At 43.7% G+C, this 19795-nt stretch overlaps 1 protein-coding gene across 1 annotated transcript in view; it reads right to left on the bottom strand.

Annotated features, from left to right (window-relative positions):
• The window catches only part of vcana (versican a), a 55298-nt gene that overhangs the window by 7010 nt on the left and 28493 nt on the right, over nucleotides 1–19795 (bottom strand). Inside the window, exon 8 of the mRNA XM_035953455.2 lies at nucleotides 64–19767. Coding sequence (XP_035809348.2) covers nucleotides 64–19767 — 19704 coding nt within the window. The remainder of the gene's footprint in view (nucleotides 1–63; nucleotides 19768–19795) is intronic.

Below are 19795 nucleotides of genomic sequence, written 5' to 3' on the forward strand. Positions count from 1 at the left end.
GTAATTAAGAAATTTATTGATAATTTTAAATATTTAGCTGTACTTCTATATGAGGAAACGTACCAGGAATTTCAACAGTCTCGCCGACAACAGTGTGGCCCAAATCAAGTCTTGTATCAGGAGAGGCAGTTGTTGTGTCCGCTTTTATTGGTGGTTTTCCTTCAACATTAGATGAAGGTGCCGTTGAATCACTGTCCAGTTCATCGTCTTCTTTTGTAACAGATAATGGTGTGGTGGCTACAGGTGTAACTAACACTAACTGGCTCTGTGCTTGAGCTGGTGATGTTGTGAACTCTGTAATGGTCCTTAGGGGTCTTTCAGTGTGAAGAGAAACACCTGTGTTAATTTTGCTCACAACTTCCTCTTCCTCAGTGGTGCTATCAGCACTAGCAGACTCCATCTTTGAAGATGCTGTGGCATTCACCTTGAATACAGTCTGAATTTCATCTTTGGACAGAGTCTGTTGTCCCATACTGTTGATATTTGGTATCTCTGTAGTCATAAATTCACCGGATACACTATCAGAGCTAACAGATACAGTGTCAGAACTGACAGGCCCATTTTCCTCAACCTCATCACCATCCGGTTTAACAGTGCTTGCTGTGGCAGTGCTTTCTTCTGAGCTGCTGGTGCTTTCTGAACCACTCTCAGAGCTAGAGATTGATGCTGTATTGATGGGAGTTAATGCCATGACAGTGATCGCTGCTGCTACCACAGGAGGCTTGGTTGCATTTTCTTCTGAACCACTTTCAGAACTGTTCATTGAATTAAAAGGTGGATTCTCAGATGTTGGAGAAACATCAGGTGGTGTAGTAATGACCACTACATCTCTGTCTGGCATTACATCGGGGTTAGGTTTTGATTCAACTCTATGGGGGTCTGGTGATCCATAATCTGGGTCATCATCATAATCGTCAGGTAGAAAGGTTTGGACATCTGTATCTGGAGAAAGGTCAGTACCCTCACCACTCGAGACATGATTACTGTCCTCTGAAGAATCAGCAGCAGGTACAGCTGTTGAGTTTGAATCTTGGCTTGTTTCATGACTTGGAAGCATAGGATGAGTTGTGGACTGCAATACATCCTGAGAAGAAAGATCAGTGTGAGGGCGGTGTGTTAGTGTGATCTCTGACTTGACTTGCTCAAATGATTCCTGGAAGGTTGTTAGGGGTTGTACAGGAGACACAGTTGTGTCAAACTGGACCGTAACATCAGGCTGTGATGATGATGATGCTGTTGCTAAGAGCACATTTGAAATGATCTCAGAGGAAATGTGTTCAGCAGGTACTGTGGTGACCAATATTTTTGTCTCTGAGCTTGCAGAGATTTCTGCAGGCCCTGTAACACCAGTGGGTTGATGGGTGCTTGTTAAGTCTGCATCTTGTGTCTCCTCATTTTTAGGATCTGTTGGTCCTGACTCAACAGAAGTTGATGCCTTTGGTGATTCAACTAAGCTGGTCATATCAGTTGATTGTGTTGCATAAGCTTGAGCGATGAAGGTCTCATGTGACTTCTGACCTGTGGTTTGTTCAAGTGTAGATGATTGTGGCTTCTTGGTTTGGGTGCTTGCCATCTGAGACGATGAAGTGCTAGTGATAATGTTCATCTTAACAGTACTGGACAGAATTGAAACACTTGGAGTGACAGAGCCAGAACCAAAGGTACTAGACACCTTTTCACCTGAACCATCCTCATCTGTTGAAATTATTGGATTTTTTTCTGTTGATGTAGTGATTTCCTCACTCTCTGATGATGTCTCATTGTAACTTGAGCCTTCTTGATCAGTTGAAGTGTAGGTCTCCAGTAACACTGAGGTTAATTTCTCAGTGGTTGAGTGAGAAGGATCAAGAGGAAATCCAGTTATCCACCCTTTAGAGGCCTCTTGTTCAGTAACATCTGAGGTGGAAGCCACCCGTGGAGTCTCAGTGCTAAATAGTGAAGACACAGTTGGAGATGGAGTATTTTTTGCTTGTACTGAAGGTGAAGAAGATCTTTCCTCTAGAGTCTGTTCACTTGAACTCTGTGCCGATGTTTCTACTGAGTTTGAGACTCTGGAAGATGTTGTCTCAGCAATTACAGCTTCATCTTCAGGTTTGACAGATTTGTCAGTAGCTAGTTTTGGAGTCATCAACTCAACCTCAGAAGGCTGTGTGCCTATTCTCATAGGAGGTGAAGTAGACATTTCCTGATTGTCACCGTGTCTGTCCGAGCCACGTTCAGCATCAGTTGAAACTTCTTTGGTCACAGATGCTCGACTTGGTGCTTCAGCTGTATCACTAGGGTTTAAGTCCTGGCTTGACTCCTCAGTAGGTAACATTGGGCTGGTTGTGGCTAACACAGCTGTCTCAGAGGATATGTCACTGTGGGGATGATGAGTGAATGTAATCTCAGATCTGGCCTGTTGGAAGGTCATTTCAGATTGTGTTGCATCTGGTTCTGGGGCAAAAGTGGTGGCAAACTGAACCATGACCTCAAGTTCTGTGGTGCTTTGAGGAGAGGGAACTGTGGACATAAAGGTGGATTCTTCATGTGCTGTGGTTGACATTGCTCCTGTGGTAGGGAATGAAACGGATTCTGACAATGATAATTTCTCTGTATCTGTGGTTTCACTGTCATCCTTTTGTGTGACTGTAGTGGGCTTGTCTGTGCTGAACAGAAAGGATACTGGAGTTTCAGCAGTTTCAGATGTCACTGAATCAGACAGTTCAGTTGTAGTATCACCAGAGCCTTCCATACCTGCAACATCTGTGATACTTGCCATTGAAATTTTATCAGTGTGGTAGGAAGGATATACTGTTGCTGTGGATGGCATTTGGTCAACTTTCATTGTACTGTGTAGAGGAGCCGCTGTCTGTGTCACAGGCTCTGTCACTGTACTAAACATTGAAGAAACTGTAGAGGTTACTGGGATTTCAGATGCTGTCCATCCATCCACAGAGGATGCTGAAATTTTCTCCAAAGTTTCCACCGAAGAGTGATGACCATCATCGGCTGCTTTACTGGTTGCTTTCACTGTGCCAAGTTCAGTGGAAACTGGTGTATATACCATGACAGTAACTGAAGGTTCCGTGGTTTGTGTCAAAATGGATGAGCTTGAAATTTCATCACTTATGACATGAGCTGTGGTTGTTTGGGCTGTGGTAGTTATGGCAGTGGGTGAGGAGGTCAAGGACTTTTCTTCTTCAGCAGTGCTAGACATGTATTCCTCGCTGGACACTGGAGTGACAAAACTTCTGTCAGCTGTTAATGTATGTGAAGCCAAAGTCAAATCATCATGTGGTAGCTCTGGGTCTGGTTTGGTATGAGTCTCAATAAAGACAATTGTATGTGGTGTTGTTAAATCAAAGATTTCTTCAGAGCTTGACTTCGCAGACACGGCAGTAGCTAGAGTGGCCTGTGGTGACAATGTGACTTTCTCCTCACTGGATGACTTTATTGTAGAAACCCCTTCTACAGGTGATGATTTTGAAGGCGATAGTGAAGCTGTTGAGGCTAAAGATGAGCCAGTCGCTGAAGTTGCATGTGCAGTTATTTGTGTAGGAGTGAGGAAGGTGCCACTAACAGTCCCTGAACCCTCTGGTTCTTCTGCTACCTCCAACCCTTGTGTCATTGTAATTGCTGTGACACCTCCAGCTTCTTCTGTCTGTATGGTTGGGTAAAATGAAGAAGAAGGAACTATTGAGACAGCATCTGCATCAATGATTCTATCATCGATGGTGATAAGCTCAGGAGTGGGACTGTCTTCCTTCATGAGGTCTGAAGCTACAGAAAACAGTTCTTCTTCATCTTTTAGCCCCTCTGTGAATATGATGGATGTGCTGGTTGAAGGTTTAGATCCATGCAGGACCATGGTAGGTGTTTGTTCAGTTAGGTCTGTATTGGCTTGGCTGCTACTGGGAGTAATGATCACAACCTGTTGATCAGTAACACTGTGGTATAAAATGGTGGGAATTGGAGTGGACATTGATGCAACTTCATCTTGTCTATGTTCACTACTGGAGCTCGTTGAGGTAAAGTCAACAACAGTGTGATCACTAACTGAAGCTTCAGTTGCATGGGAGGACATCGCTGTATAGGAGGATTGTGTTATGTGCTCTGCCACAGCAACTTCATCTTTTCCAGTGCTTGTCACAGGATGCTCTGTTGCTTCAGAAGTAATGGGGCTTCCTGTATCTAGAGTAATTTCACTCTCTTGTGAAGAAGTCTGCTCATCAGAGGTTGGTGCAACTGAAACAAAGGTTTCAGTTTCACCTGTCGCTTCTCCAAATGTGACACTTTGCATCACCGCTGGCTCTGAGGTGAACAACTCACTGGTTTGGTTACCAGAACTTTCTCCCTCTGTCAAAGTAAAACTGGAACTTAATGCTGGTTCATCAGTGGTCGACAGGTATGTGTCAATAAAAGCATATTCTGTTGTAATGGATGGCCTTTCAGAGCTTTGGAGAGAAGAAGCTGCAGTTACAGTAGATTTTGCAGTACCAGATGTTCTACTTTCATATAATGCTGTTGTTGTTTTAGGTTTCTCTGTACTGAAAAGGGAAGAGGCTATACTCCTTGTGGTGTTGGTAGATTCACTTGTATGAGTTGTTGCTGTTGTTGGTTTCATTGTGCTGAGCATAAGAAAGTCTGCACCATGTACTTTAGTAAATATGTCAGTGGTATGGTTACCTGAACCACCTTCTTCAGTAAATATTGAGGGAGGAGCACTACTCAAAGTTGGCGCTTTTGAAGTGAGTGTTTCAGGAGATTCAGCTGTTGGTTTCTTAGTGCTGTAAAGAGAAGAAGTTGTGGAGGTATCGGGGTTTTCTGTAATAATTTTGTGAGTGAAGTCAGTTTGTTCTATAGCTGCTAGAGTCATGGAAATCACAGGAGAACTTGTGACTGGTACAAATGTAGCTGACACATTGAAGTTGGTGCCTGAACCCTCATCCTCAACTGCAGAATCATCTGGGAAGACTCCACTGCCCTGCTCAGTAATGAAACTCTCAGTCGTGGTCATGTGTGGAGATTGGGTTGATGACATAATTTCTTCGGTAACATGTGTAGTGGTGCTCTTAGTCTCATCTATTTCAGTCTCATCTGTTGCAACACTAAAATCATCCTGGGGATTTTTAGTAGTCTCAATAGGTACCTCTGCACCAGATCCATCTGGACTTGACTCCAAATCATCTTCTTCAGGGAAGCCACCAGAGCTCTCCCTGTCAGGATCAGGAAAGGGTTCCTCAGTAGTAAATGCAGTGAATCTGCAAATTGGTATAGGTTGAGAGGTTTCAAGTGTGTAGGGACTTGGTGTGGAAGTTGCAAATTCTCTACTGCTTGAAGTTGCTTCCTCAGAAAATAGGGATGTACTTGGTGGAATATGTGTGTTTGTTGATAATGCTGTTAATACCAGAGAGGGTCCCTTAGCCATTGTTTGTGTCTCTATGGAAGTTTCAACTGTGTATGCAGATATGCCATCTCCTGAGTACCCTGTTTCAGTGAAATCCACACTTTCTGAGTCAGACACTGATGATGTCATTAGCTCAGTTGTGGCAGATATTTGGATAGCTTCTGTAGACATGAAATCAGATGAGGACTTGGTTGATGATTCAACATCATGCTGTGATGTGCTCTGAGTCAAAGCTACCTGGCTTTCATCTGCTGCTGTAGAGAATGCATATTGGCTGTGAGGTTGGCTGGAAGCAGTTGGTGGCACTGATGTTAATTTCTCTGTACTGAAGAGAGAAGAAGCCACTGTTACTTGAGATTTTAAGACCTCTGTTGTTTCAGTTTTTGGTGATGTTGTAAATATTGGCCTCTGTGTGCTAAACATAGAAGACTTGGGAGTAGCTGTGCTTGCTGTTGTTTGGACAGGAATCTCAGGAGAGGTGGAAACATCAGCTGAATCCTCTTGATCAGTGAACAATGAACTCAAGTCAGTGGTAAACGGTGCGCTAGTAGGCTTTAAAGTTTCTTTCAAAAAGCTTGGTGAAGATTCAACTGATGTGAAATCTGTGCTACCACTATAGTAGACGTCCTCATCTGGCTGTACTTGAGTTGAGTCACTATAGGACTCTTTGATGACAACAGAAGAAGCTGTCATTGAGGTCTCATTTGTGTCAAATATGTGTGATGCTGTGACTGAGACTGATTCTGTGGTGAAGGTTGATGAAATAGCTGTTGATGTTGACATTTTATTGGAATTAGCAGTGCTGTCTCCTGAACTCTCTGCATCAGTGGTAATGAAAAATGATTCTGTTTCAGATTTCAAGGTTGAGCCACTGATGGAAGGAACAGACTCCACCATTGTAGACTGACTGCTAATACCGTCATCCTCAATGTCTGAAATACTCGATGGCATAACAGAAGCCACACTTGGAGACACTGTTGAAGGGCTTGTCACTTTCTCATCAGAGACTGTGGATACTGATGGTTCTTCACTACGAGATGTGATCGTAGATTTTTCTGTTTCAAGTGTGTCTACTGTTCCAAGTGACTGCACTGTTGGTGCCTCAGTGCTGTATAGAGATGAAGATGTTGGTCTGACAGAAGCAGATGAGGTAAACATGTCTGGGGTTTGGTCTCCTGAACCATCTACATCTATTGGTGTAATGACAGAATATTGCTCTGTTTTGCCTGTAACAGGAGAAACTGAAGTCTTTCCTGTTTCATTTGTGGGAGAACTGTCAAGTCTCTCAACCAAAACTGTTGCTGGCGTCTCTGTGCTGAATAATGAGGATCCTGTTGGAACTCTGGTGTGTTTGCTGGAGATCTCAGTTGTTAGGTCACCTGAACTCTCTTCATCTGTTGTTGAAAATGTTGTACTTTCATCTAATGATGTTGAATCGTCCTCAGACTTACTTGTGGTCACAGTTTCCTGAGTATCAAGAGACACTGATGTCGGTATCTCAGTACTGTAGAACGATGAAGCTGCAGTGATGGCTGTTTCAGACTCATCGCTTGTTTCAGTTTCAATTGACAGTGTCATTGCTGGTGTATCTTTTCTGGTGATGGGGGAGACAGTGGTTGATACAATAAATGATTCGGTGGTATAGTCCAAACTGTGGTCTCCAGAGCTGTATGTATCAGTTGAAGTGAAAAAGGATGTTGATTCAGGTTTCAAAGTTGATCCACTGATGGAAGGAATGGAATCATCAACAGAGGGCTGGCTACTAAGATCTTCACCCCCCATGTCTACAGCAGTCGAGGATGGAACGGAGGACAAACTTGGAGACACAGAAATTGATGTAACATCAGAGAGTGGAGAGACAGATGGTTGTTCTGAGTGTGAAGTCATCAGAGTCTGCTCTGTGACTTCACTTCCCGCTGCCATCGGTATATTTGTTATTGGTGGCCCAGAGCTGTAGTGAGAAGATGTCACAGGAGACATCTGAATGAATATGTTTCCATCTTCTGGAGTGAGAACAGAGCTGTCCTCTGACTTGTCTGTAATTGAAGTCATTGAGACTCTCTCTGTCTGTTCTGTCAGAGCACTTTCAAGCTCCTCATCTGGCAGTGCTGTCGTCTTCTCAGTGCTAAACAATGATGAAGCTGTAGCAGACGAAGAGACTGTGCTGGAGGTCTCAGTTGACTCATCGCCTGAGATCTCTTCATCTGTTATTGGTAAAGAAGAACTCTCATATGGTGTCACTGATGCTTCATCAGACTTACTGGTGGCAATTGTCTCATTTGTGTAAGGAGACAATGATGATGGTTTCTCTGTACTGTAGAGTGAAGAAGCTGAAGTAACACCTGTTATTAAGGAATCACTTGTGTCAAATGTATTTGATGCTGTGACTGATGGTGATAATGTACTTGACAATGATGAGACAGAGGTTGCTGTGATGCTTGTGCCTTCAGTAGAATCAGCAGTGCTGTATCCAGAACCCTCTGCATCAGTGGTAATGAGAAAGGATTCTGTTTCAGGTTTCAAGGTTGAGCCACTGATGGAAGGAACAGACTCCACCATTGTAGACTGACTGCTAATACCGTCATCCTCAATGTCTGAAATACTTGATAGCATAACAGAAGCCACACTTGGAGACACTGTTGAAGGGCTTGTCACTTCCTCATCAGAGACCGAGGATACTGATGGTTCTTCACTTTGAGATGTGATTGTAGATTTTTCTGTTTCAAGTGTGTCTGCTGTTCCAAGTGACTGCACTGTTGGTACCACAGTGCTGTATAGAGATGAAGATGTCAGTCTGACAGAAGCAGATGAGGTAAACATGTCTGGGGTTTGGTCTCCTGAACCATCTACATCTATGGTTGTAATGACAGAAGATTGCTCTGTTTTGCCTGTAACAGCAGAAACTGAAGTTTTTCCTGTTTCATCTGTGGGAGAACTGTCATGTTTCTCAACAGAAACTGTTGCTGGCGTCTCTGTGCTGAATAATGAGGAACCTGTTGGAATTATGGTGTGTTTGCTGGAGATCTCAGTTGTTAGGTCACCTGAACTCTCTTCATCTGTTGTTGAAAATGTTGCAATTTCCTCTGGTGTTGTTGAATCTACCTCAGACTTACTTGTGGTCACATTTTCCTGAGTATCAAGTGACACTGATGTCGGTATCTCAGTACTGTAGAACGATGAAGCTGCAGTGATGGCTGTTTCAGACTCATCGCTTGTTTCAGTCTCAATTGACAGTGTCATTGCTGGTGTATCTTTTCTGGTGATGGGGGAGACAGTGGTTGATACAATAAATGATTCGGTGGTATAGTCCAAACTGTGGTCTCCAGAGCTGTATGTATCAGTTGAAGTGAAGAAGGATGTTGATTCAGGTTTCAAAGTTGATCCACTGATGGAAGGAATGGAATCATCAACAGAGGGCTGGCTACTAAGATCTTCACCCCCCATGTCTACAGCAGTCGAGGATGGAACGGAGGACAAACTTGGAGACACAGAAATTGATGTAACATCAGAGAGTGGAGAGACAGATGGTTGTTCTGAGTGTGAAGTCATCAGAGTCTGCTCTGAGATTTCACTTCCTGTTGCCATCGGTATATTTGTTGTTGATGGCCCAGAGCTGTAGTGAGAAGATGTCACAGGAGACGTCTGAATGAATATGTTTCCATCTTCTGGAGTGAGAACAGAGCTGTCCTCTGACTCGTCTGTAATTGAAGTCACTGAGACTCTCTCTGTCTGTTCTGTCAGAGCACTTTCAAGCTCCTCATCTGGCAGTGCTGTCGTCTTCTCAGTGCTAAACAATGATGAAGCTGTAGCAGACGAAGAGACTGTGCTGGAGGTCTCAGTTGACTCATCGCCTGAGATCTCCTCATCTGTTATTGGCAAAGAAGAACTCTCATATGGTGTCACTGATGCTTCATCAGACTTACTGGTGGCAATTGTCTCATTTGTGTAAGGAGACAATGATGTTGGTTTCTCTGTACTGTAGAGTGAAGAAGCTGAAGTAACACCTGTTATTAAGGAATCACTTGTGTCAAATGTATGTGATGCTGTGACTGATGGTGATAATGTAGTTGACAATGATGAGACAGAGGTTGCTGTGATGCTTGTGCCTTCAGTAGAATCAGCAGTGCTGTATCCAGAACCCTCTGCATCAGTGGTAATGAGAAAGGATTCTGTTTCAGGTTTCAAGGTTGAGCCACTGGTGGAAGGAACAGACTCCACCATTGTAGACTGACTGCTAATACCGTCATCCTCAATGTCTGAAATACTTGATGGCATAACAGAAGCCACACTTGGAGACACTGTTGAAGGGCTTGTCACTTTCTCATCAGAGACTGTGGATACTGATGGTTCTTTACTACGAGATGTGATCGTAGATTTTTCTGTTTCAAGTGTGTCTGCTGTTCCAAATGACTGCACTGTTGGTGCCTCAGTGCTGGATAGAGATGAAGATGTCGGTCTGACAGAAGCAGATGAAGTAAACATGTCTGGGGTTTGGTCTCCTGAACCATCTACATCTATTGGTGTAATGACAGAATATTGCTCTGTTTTGCCTGTAACAGGAGAAACTGAAGTCTTTCCTGTTTCATCTGTGGGAGAACTGTCATGTTTCTCAAGTAAAACTGCTGCTGGCGTCTCTGTGCTGAATAATGAAGAACCTGTTGGAATTGTGGTGTGTTTGCTGGAGATCTCAGTTGTTAGGTCACCTGAACTCTCTTCATCTGTTGTTGAAAATGTTGTACTTTCATCTAATGATGTTGAATCGTCCTCAGACTTACTTGTGGTCACAGTTTCCTGAGTATCAAGAGACACTGATGTCGGTATCTCAGTACTGTAGAACGATGAAGCTGCAGTGATGGCTGTTTCAGACTCATCGCTTGTTTCAGTCTCAATTGACAGTGTCATTGCTGGTGTATCTTTTCTGGTAATGGGGGAGACAGTGGTTGATACAATAAATGATTCGGTGGTATAGTCCAAACTGTGGTCTCCAGAGCTGTATGTATCAGTTGAAGTGAAGAAGGATGTTGATTCAGGTTTCAAAGTTGATCCACTGATGGAAGGAATGGAATCATCAACAGAGGGCTGGCTACTAAGATCTTCACCCCCAATGTCTACAGCAGTCGAGGATGGAACGGAGGACAAACTTGGAGACACAGAAATTGATGTAACATCAGAGAGTGGAGAGACAGATGGTTGTTCTGAGTGTGAAGTCATCAGAGTCTGCTCTGAGATTTCACTTCCTGTTGCCATCGGTATATTTGTTGTTGATGGCCCAGAGCTGTAGTGAGAAGATGTCACAGGAGATGTCTGAATGAATATGTTTCCATCTTCTGGAGTGAGAACAGAGCTGTCCTCTGACTCGTCTGTAATTGAAGTCACTGAGACTCTCTCTGTCTGTTCTGTCAGAGCACTTTTTAGCTCCTCATCTGGCAGTGCTGTCGTCTTCTCAGTGCTAAACAATGATGAAGCTGTAGCAGACGAAGAGACTGTGCTGGAGGTCTCAGTTGACTCATTGCCTGAGATCTCTTCATCTGTTATTGGCAAAGAAGAACTCTCATATGGTGTCACTGATGCTTCATCAGACTTACTGGTGGCAATTGTCTCATTTGTGTAAGGAGACAATGATGTTGGTTTCTCTGTACTGTAGAGTGAAGAAGCTGAAGTAACACCTGTTATCAGGGAATCACTTGTGTCAAATGTATGTGATGCTGTGACTGATGGTGATAATGTACTTGACAATGATGAGACAGAGGTTGCTGTGATGCTTGTGCCTTCAGTAGAATCAGCAGTGCTGTATCCAGAACCCTCTGCATCAGTGGTAATGAGAAAGGATTCTGTTTCAGGTTTCAAGGTTGAGCCACTGGTGGAAGGAACAGACTCCACCATTGTAGACTGACTGCTAATACCGTCATCCTCAATGTCTGAAATACTCGATGGCAAAACAGAAGCCATGCTTGGAGACACTGTTGAAGGGCTTGTCACTTTCTCATCAGAGACCGAGGATAGTGATGGTTCTTCACTTTGAGATGTGATTGTAGATTTTTCTGTTTCAAGTGTGTCTGCTGTTCCAAGTGACTGCACTGTTGGTGCCTCAGTGCTGTATAGAGATGAAGATGTCAGTCTGACAGAAGCAGATGAGGTAAATATGTCTGGGGTTTGGTCTCCTGAGCCATCTACATCTATGGTTGTCATGACAGAAAATTGCTCTGTTTTGCCTGTAACAGCAGAAACTGAAGTTTTTCCTGTTTCATCTGTGGGAGAACTGTCATGTTTCTCAACAGAAACTGTTGCTGGCGTCTCTGTACTGAATAATGAGGAACCTGTTGGAATTGTGGTGTGTTTGCTGGAGATCTCAGTTGTTAGGTCATTTGAACTCTCTTCATCTGTTGTTAAAAATGTTGTACTTTCATCTAACGTTGTTGAATCTTCCTTAGACTTACTTGTGGTCACAGTCTCCTGAGTATCAAGTGACACTGATGTCGGTATCTCAGTACTGTAGAACGATGAAGCTGCAGTGATGGCTGTTTGAGACGCATCGCTTGTTTCAGTCTCAATTGACAGTGTCATTGCTGGTGTATCTTTTCTGGTGATGGGGGAGACAGTGGTTGATACAATAAATGATTCGGTGGTATAGTCCAAACTATGGTCTCCAGAGCTGTATGTATCAGTTGAAGTGAAGAAGGATGTTGATTCAAGTTTCAAAGTTGATCCACTGATGGAAGGAATGGAATCATCAACAGAGGGCTGGCTACTAAGATCTTCACCCCCCATGTCTACAGCAGTCGAGGATGGAACGGAGGACAAACTTGGAGACACAGAAATTGATGTAACATCAGAGAGTGGAGAGACAGATGGTTGTTCTGAGTGTGAAGTCATCAGATTCTGCTCTGTGACTTCACTTCCCGCTGCCATTGGTATATTTGTTGTTGGTGGCCCAGAGCTGTAGTGAGAAGATGTCACAGGAGACATCTGAATGAATATGTTTCCATCTTCTGGAGTGTGAACAGAGCTGTCCTCTGATTTGTCTGTAATTGAAGTCACTGAGACTCTCTCTGTCTGTTCTGTCAGAGCACTTTCAAGCTCCTCATCTGGCAGTGCTGTCGTCTTCTCAGTGCTAAACAATGATGAAGCTATAGCAGACGAAGAGACTGTGCTGGAGGTCTCAGTTGACTCATCGCCCGAGATCTCCTCATCTGTTATTGGCAAAGAAGAACTCTCATATGGTGTCACTGATGCTTCATCAGACTTACTGGTGGCAATTGTCTCATTTGTGTAAGGAGACAATGATGTTGGTTTCTCTGTACTGTAGAGTGAAGAAGCTGAAGTAACACCTGTTATTAAGGAATCACTTGTGTCAAATGTATGTGATGCTGTGACTGATGGTGATAATGTAGTTGACAATGATGAGACAGAGGTTGCTGTGATGCTTGTGCCTTCAGTAGAATCAGCAGTGCTGTACCCAGAACCCTCTGCATCAGTGGTAATGAGAAAGGATTCTGTTTCAGGTTTCAAGGTTGAGCCACTGATGGAAGGAACAGACTCCACCATTGTAGACTGACTGCTAATACCGTCATCCTCAATGTCTGAAATACTTGATGGCATAACAGAAGCCACACTTGGAGACACTGTTGAAGGGCTTGTCACTTTCTCATCAGAGACTGTGGATACTGATGGTTCTTTACTACGAGATGTGATCGTAGATTTTTCTGTTTCAAGTGTGTCTGCTGTTCCAAGTGACTGCACTATTGGTGCCTCAGTGCTGTATAGAGATGAAGATGTCAGTCTGACAGAAGCAGATGAGGTAAATATGTCTGGGGTTTGGTCTCCTGAGCCATCTACATCTATGGTTGTCATGACAGAAAATTGCTCTGTTTTGCCTGTAACAGCAGAAACTGAAGTTTTTCCTGTTTCATCTGTGGGAGAACTGTCATGTTTCTCAACAGAAACTGTTGCTGGCGTCTCTGTACTGAATAATGAGGAACCTGTTGGAATTGTGGTGTGTTTGCTGGAGATCTCAGTTGTTAGGTCACCTGAACTCTCTTCATCTGTTGTTAAAAATGTTGTACTTTTATCTAACGTTGTTGAATCTTCCTCAGACTTACTTGTGGTCACAGTCTCCTGAGTATCAAGTGACACTGATGTTGGTATCTCAGTACTGTAGAACGATGAAGCTGCAGTGATGGCTGTTTGAGACGCATCGCTTGTTTCAGTCTCAATTGACAGTGTCATTGCTGGTGTATCTTTTCTGGTGATGGGGGAGACAGTGGTTGATACAATAAATGATTCGGTGGTATAGTCCAAACTATGGTCTCCAGAGCTGTATGTATCAGTTGAAGTGAAGAAGGATGTTGATTCAGGTTTCAAAGTTGATCCACTGATGGAAGGAATGGAATCATCAACAGAGGGCTGGCTACTAAGATCTTCACCCCCCATGTCTACAGCAGTCGAGGATGGAACGGAGGACAAACTTGGAGACACAGAAATTGATGTAACATCAGAGAGTGGAGAGACAGATGGTTGTTCTGAGTGTGAAGTCATCAGATTCTGCTCTGTGACTTCACTTCCCGCTGCCATCGGTATATTTGTTGTTGGTGGCCCAGAGCTGTAGTGAGAAGATGTCACAGGAGACATCTGAATGAATATGTTTCCATCTTCTGGAGTGAGAACAGAGCTGTCCTCTGATTTGTCTGTAATTGAAGTCACTGAGACTCTCTCTGTCTGTTCTGTCAGAGCACTTTCAAGCTCCTCATCTGGCAGTGCTGTCGTCTTCTCAGTGCTAAACAATGATGAAGCTGTAGCAGACGAAGAGACTGTGCTGGAGGTCTCAGTTGACTCATCGCCTGAGATCTCTTCATCTGTTATTGGCAAAGAAGAACTCTCATATGGTGTCACTGATGCTTCATCAGACTTACTGGTGGCAATTGTCTCATTTGTGTAAGGAGACAATGATGTTGGTTTCTCTGTACTGTAGAGTGAAGAAGCTGAAGTAACACCTGTTATTAAGGAATCACTTGTGTCAAATGTATGTGATGCTGTGACTGATGGTGATAATGTAGTTGACAATGATGAGACAGAGGTTGCTGTGATGCTTGTGCCTTCAGTAGAATCAGCAGTGCTGTACCCAGAACCCTCTGCATCAGTGGTAATGAGAAAGGATTCTGTTTCAGGTTTCAAGGTTGAGCCACTGGTGGAAGGAACAGACTCCACCATTGTAGACTGACTGCTAATACCGTCATCCTCAATGTCTGAAATACTTGATGGCATAACAGAAGCCACACTTGGAGACACTGTTGAAGGGCTTGTCACTTTCTCATCAGAGACTGTGGATACTGATGGTTCTTTACTACGAGATGTGATCGTAGATTTTTCTGTTTCAAGTGTGTCTGCTGTTCCAAGTGACTGCACTGTTGGTGCCTCAGTGCTGGATAGAGATGAAGATGTTGGTCTGACAGAAGCAGATGAAGTAAACATGTCTGGAGTTTGGTCTCCTGAACCATCTACATCTATTGGTGTAATGACAGAATATTGCTCTGTTTTGCCTGTAACAGGAGAAACTGAAGTCTTTCCTGTTTCATCTGTGAGAGAACCTTCAAGTCTCTCAACCAAAACTGTTGCTGGCGTCTCTGTGCTGAATAATGAAGAACCTGTTGGAATTGTGGTGTGTTTGCTGGAGATCTCAGTTGTTAGGTCACCTGAACTCTCTTCATCTGTTGTTGAAAATGTTGTACTTTCATCTAATGATGTTGAATCGTCCTCAGACTTACTTGTGGTCACAGTTTCCTGAGTATCAAGAGACACTGATGTCGGTATCTCAGTACTGTAGAACGATGAAGCTGCAGTGATGGCTGTTTCAGACTCATCGCTTGTTTCAGTCTCAATTGACAGTGTCATTGCTGGTGTATCTTTTCTGGTGATGGGGGAGACAGTGGTTGATACAATAAATGATTCGGTGGTATAGTCCAAACTGTGGTCTCCAGAGCTGTATGTATCAGTTGAAGTGAAGAAGGATGTTGATTCAGGTTTCAAAGTTGATCCACTGATGGAAGGAATGGAATCATCAACAGAGGGCTGGCTACTAAGATCTTCACCCCCCATGTCTACAGCAGTCGAGGATGGAACGGAGGACAAACTTGGAGACACAGAAATTGATGTAACATCAGAGAGTGGAGAGACAGATGGTTGTTCTGAGTGTGAAGTCATCAGAGTCTGCTCTGAGATTTCACTTCCTGTTGCCATCGGTATATTTGTTGTTGATGGCCCAGAGCTGTAGTGAGAAGATGTCACAGGAGATGTCTGAATGAATATGTTTCCATCTTCTGGAGTGAGAACAGAGCTGTCCTCTGACTCGTCTGTAATTGAAGTCACTGAGACTCTCTCTGTCTGTTCTGTCAGAGCACTTTCAAGCTCCTCATCTGGCAGTGCTGTCGTCTTCTCAGTGCTAAACAATGATGAAGCTGTAGCAGACGAAGAGACTGTGCTGGAGGTCTCAGTTGACTCATCGCCTGAGATCTCTTCATCTGTTATTGGCAAAGAAGAACTCTCATATGGTGTCACTGATGCGTCATCAGACTTACTGGTGGCAATTGTCTCATTTGTGTAAGGAGACAATGATGATGGTTTCTCTGTACTGTAGAGTGAAGAAGCTGAAGTAACACCTGTTATTAAGGAATCACTTGTGTCAAATGTATGTGATGCTGTGACTGATGGTGATAATGTAGTTGACAATGATGAGACAGAGGTTGCTGTGATGCTTGTGCCTTCAGTAGAATCAGCAGTGCTGTATCCAGAACCCTCTGCATCAGTGGTAATGAGAAAGGATTCTGTTTCAGGTTTCAAGGTTGAGCCACTGGTGGAAGGAACAGACTCCACCATTGTAGACTGACTGCTAATACCGTCATCCTCAATGTCTGAAATACTTGATGGCATAACAGAAGCCACACTTGGAGACACTGTTGAAGGGCTTGTCACTTTCTCATCAGAGACTGTGGATACTGATGGTTCTTTACTACGAGATGTGATCATAGATTTTTCTGTTTCAAGTGTGTCTGCTGTTCCAAATGACTGCACTGTTGGTGCCTCAGTGCTGTATAGAGATGAAGATGTCGGTCTGACAGAAGCAGATGAGGTAAACATGTCTGGGGTTTGGTCTCCTGAACCATCTACATCTATGGTTGTAATGACAGAAGATTGCTCTGTTTTGTCCGTAACAGCAGCAAGTGAAGTCTTTCCTGTTTCATCTGTGGGAGAACTGTCATGTCTCTCAACAGAAACTGCTGTTGGCGTCTCTGTGCTGAATAATGAGGAACCTGTTGGAACTGTGGTGTGTTTGCTGGAGATCTCAGTTGATTCATTTTTTTTTGCCTGTGTCACTGCTGGTGTATCTTTTCTGGTGACGGAGGAGACAGTGGTTGATACAATAAATGATTCTGCAGTATAGTCCAAGGTGTGGTCTTTTGACATCTCTGTTTCAGTTGAAATGAAGAAGGATGTTGATTCAGGTTTCAAAGTTGATCCACCAATGGAAGGAATGGAATCATAAACAGAGGGCTGGCTACTAATGTCTTCAGCTTCAACGTCTACAGCAGTTGATTTTGTAACAGACAGCGCACTTGGAGACATGGTTATTGAGCTTATTGATGTCACATCTAAGAGTGGAGAATCAGATGGTGGCCCTGAGTGTGAGGTCATCTCTGTCTCCTGTTTCATGTCACTTTCTGTCTCCTCAGCTATATTTGTTGTTGGTGGCTCAGAGCTGTAGAGAGAAGCTGTCACAGAAGCGGTCTGAATGGACATGGTTTCCTCTTTTGGAGTGAGAACAGAGCTTTCCTCTGCCGTATCTGCAACTGAAGTCACTGAGGCTTTCTCTGTATGTCCAGTGAGAGCACTTTCATGCCTCTCAACTGGCAGTGCTGTCAGATTCTCAGTGCTAAACAATGATGAAGCTGGAACAGATGTATAGTCTGTGCTAAATGTCTTAGTTCTCTCTTCACCTGAGGTCTCTTCATCAGTTTGGGTTTCAAGTGATGCTGTCATTGTTGGAATCTCTGTTTTTGTGACCGAAGACATTGTGGTCAATACTGTTAATGTTGTGTTCTCACTACTAAACACAGTCGATGCAGTTGTTGGACGTTCAGAGCTCACCTCTGCTACTGAACTTGGCACTGTGCTGATATCTATGTCTGTTTCGCCACTAGCTACTGGTTCCATTGAAATGAATGTTGTTTCTGTCTGTTCTTTGGTTACTTCACTGCCTGTGTTACATGATGGGAGGGAAGTTGGGGCCATACTCATTTCAGAAGTATCTGTCTTTAATGTTATTTTAGACTCTGAAGGCTTTGTTGTTCCTTTAGTAATGTCACTTTTTGATATGTCAGGTGATAATGTATAGTCTTTCGAGCTGACTATGGTGCCAGCTGTGGTTGAACCATGAACTTGTTCATATTGTTTTGTTCCTGTAACTGCTTTCTCTGTGCTAAGCACTGAAGGTGATACTGTAGCTTCTGTTATTATTGTCCGTGGTGTCTGGTCATCTGCAATCTCTCCAGCAGTGCCAGAATGCAATGCACCTGTCTCTGTAAGATTCACTGAAAAAGACTGTGTTTGAGCAGTGTCCACAGCTACACTTGATAATTCCACAGTTGCAACTGCAGTCGAAAGAGACTCAGCGGGTTTAACAGAAGAAGCAGAGGTGGGCACAGACCAGGAAGTTTGATCTGTTGAAGCCTTCATATCTGTGACACCTGTGACAATTTCTTCACTTGAACCCTGTTTCTCTTCAGGCAATTCAGTAATTACTGGTGCACTTTGTGATGAGTACTGACTGAAAAATTCAGTAAATGAGGCCACTGTCGTCTTGATAATTTCAATAGCACTGTATAATGGAGAATCAGTTGCTGCAATGGATTTATAGGAGGAAGTAGTTTTTGTTTCATCCTCTTGTGGAGTGGAGAGTACGGAAGTTTTTTCCATCACACTTGTGGCAGGACTAGATGCTTTATCTGTGTCATTTGTTTGTAATGTTTGTGATGTTATTTCACTCTCCTGTGGAACTTGACTTTTTGTATGTGTAGTCGTCAGTGAAGAGGTATGTGATTGTGGGCTGGTTGTAAACATGTTTACTGTTCGGACTGTTGAACCCTCTTCCCCTGGTCTAGACATTGCATCAGTTGCAACTTTCTCTGTGGGTGAGATGGAAGGTATTTGACTGACTGTACTCCCTCCCTGACTTGTGAGTCTACTCTCTGAAGTTTCAGCATGAGCAGTTGCTGCAGATGCTGATGATTCAGTGCTGCCTATATCTACAGCTGGTGTTGTCTCAGTCTTGGCTATCTGTTCAGGAGATCCTGAACCACTAAATACTGAAGGAGTCGTGCTGAAGGCAAATTCTTTTGGGGTTTGGATCTCTGTCCCTCCCTTTACATCTTGAGTGGGGCCCTGTGAGTCACTAGTTGATGTTGGTGTTTTCCCATCAGCGTCATCAGATGAGGGAGTATACACAGTCTGTAAAGCAGACTGAGTGCTGTCTTCAGCAGCTGGAGTGGCAGATGTGCTTTTTGTTTCCGCTGTGGTTTCAGCTTTATCTCTCATTGAGTAAAGTTCAGTTGCAGAGGTAACAGGGGATTCATCTTCAGGTTTCTCACTCAGAGTTACATCTGAGTCACTTTTCACATACGTGGGAGTAGACCCCGACACGCCCACCTCTTCTCGTACAGATGTAGTGCTGACAGAGCTATCCGTATGAGGCTTTGTTGTTTGGGTTTCCTCAGTTCCTTTGGTGATCTCTGTCCCAGCTGGAATTACTGTTGGAACAAAGTCAGTGGTATCTGTGGCAGCTGGGGAAAATTCAGGTTTCTGTGTAATATTTGATGAAGCCTCGTCCGCCACTGTTGAGGCTGGAGCTGAAGTTATGTTTGTTTCTGCTTGGCCTTTTGTGGTCAGCTCATCCTCAATGTGAGGAGGCGTTGACTCCACTATTGGGATTATATTGGAGTCATATTCATCAACATCTGGGATCTCTGTAGAGGTTGTCAGTGTTGCTGTGGGTTCCTCTGTAGATTCAGTGGAGGTGTCACCAGGGGCATCGGTCCAACTATAATCGAACACTGTAGTTATTTCATCACTAGCTCCTAGAGTTGTCGCATTTGTCATAATCTCAGTACCTTTAGCTTCTTTAACTTCGGGGCTCCGTGGCTCCAGGGTGATCTCCTGTTTACCATTTATAAAGCTGACAGTTGGAGTGATAGTTACAGTGGCAGCGGGGAAAGCGTCAGGGTCTCCACTCTGAAGGATCGGCTCACCATCGGCTATGGATAGGGTGGGGTGGTCAGGCACAACTGGTATTGCAGGAGACTGAGAATCTTGTGGCTGTAGAGCCTGATCAACTGCAAGAAGAAAAAGGGAAATAAGAGA

The sequence above is a fragment of the Amphiprion ocellaris genome, chromosome 6 (assembly GCF_022539595.1).
Source record: "Amphiprion ocellaris isolate individual 3 ecotype Okinawa chromosome 6, ASM2253959v1, whole genome shotgun sequence".
Classification (NCBI taxonomy): Eukaryota; Metazoa; Chordata; class Actinopteri; family Pomacentridae; genus Amphiprion; species Amphiprion ocellaris.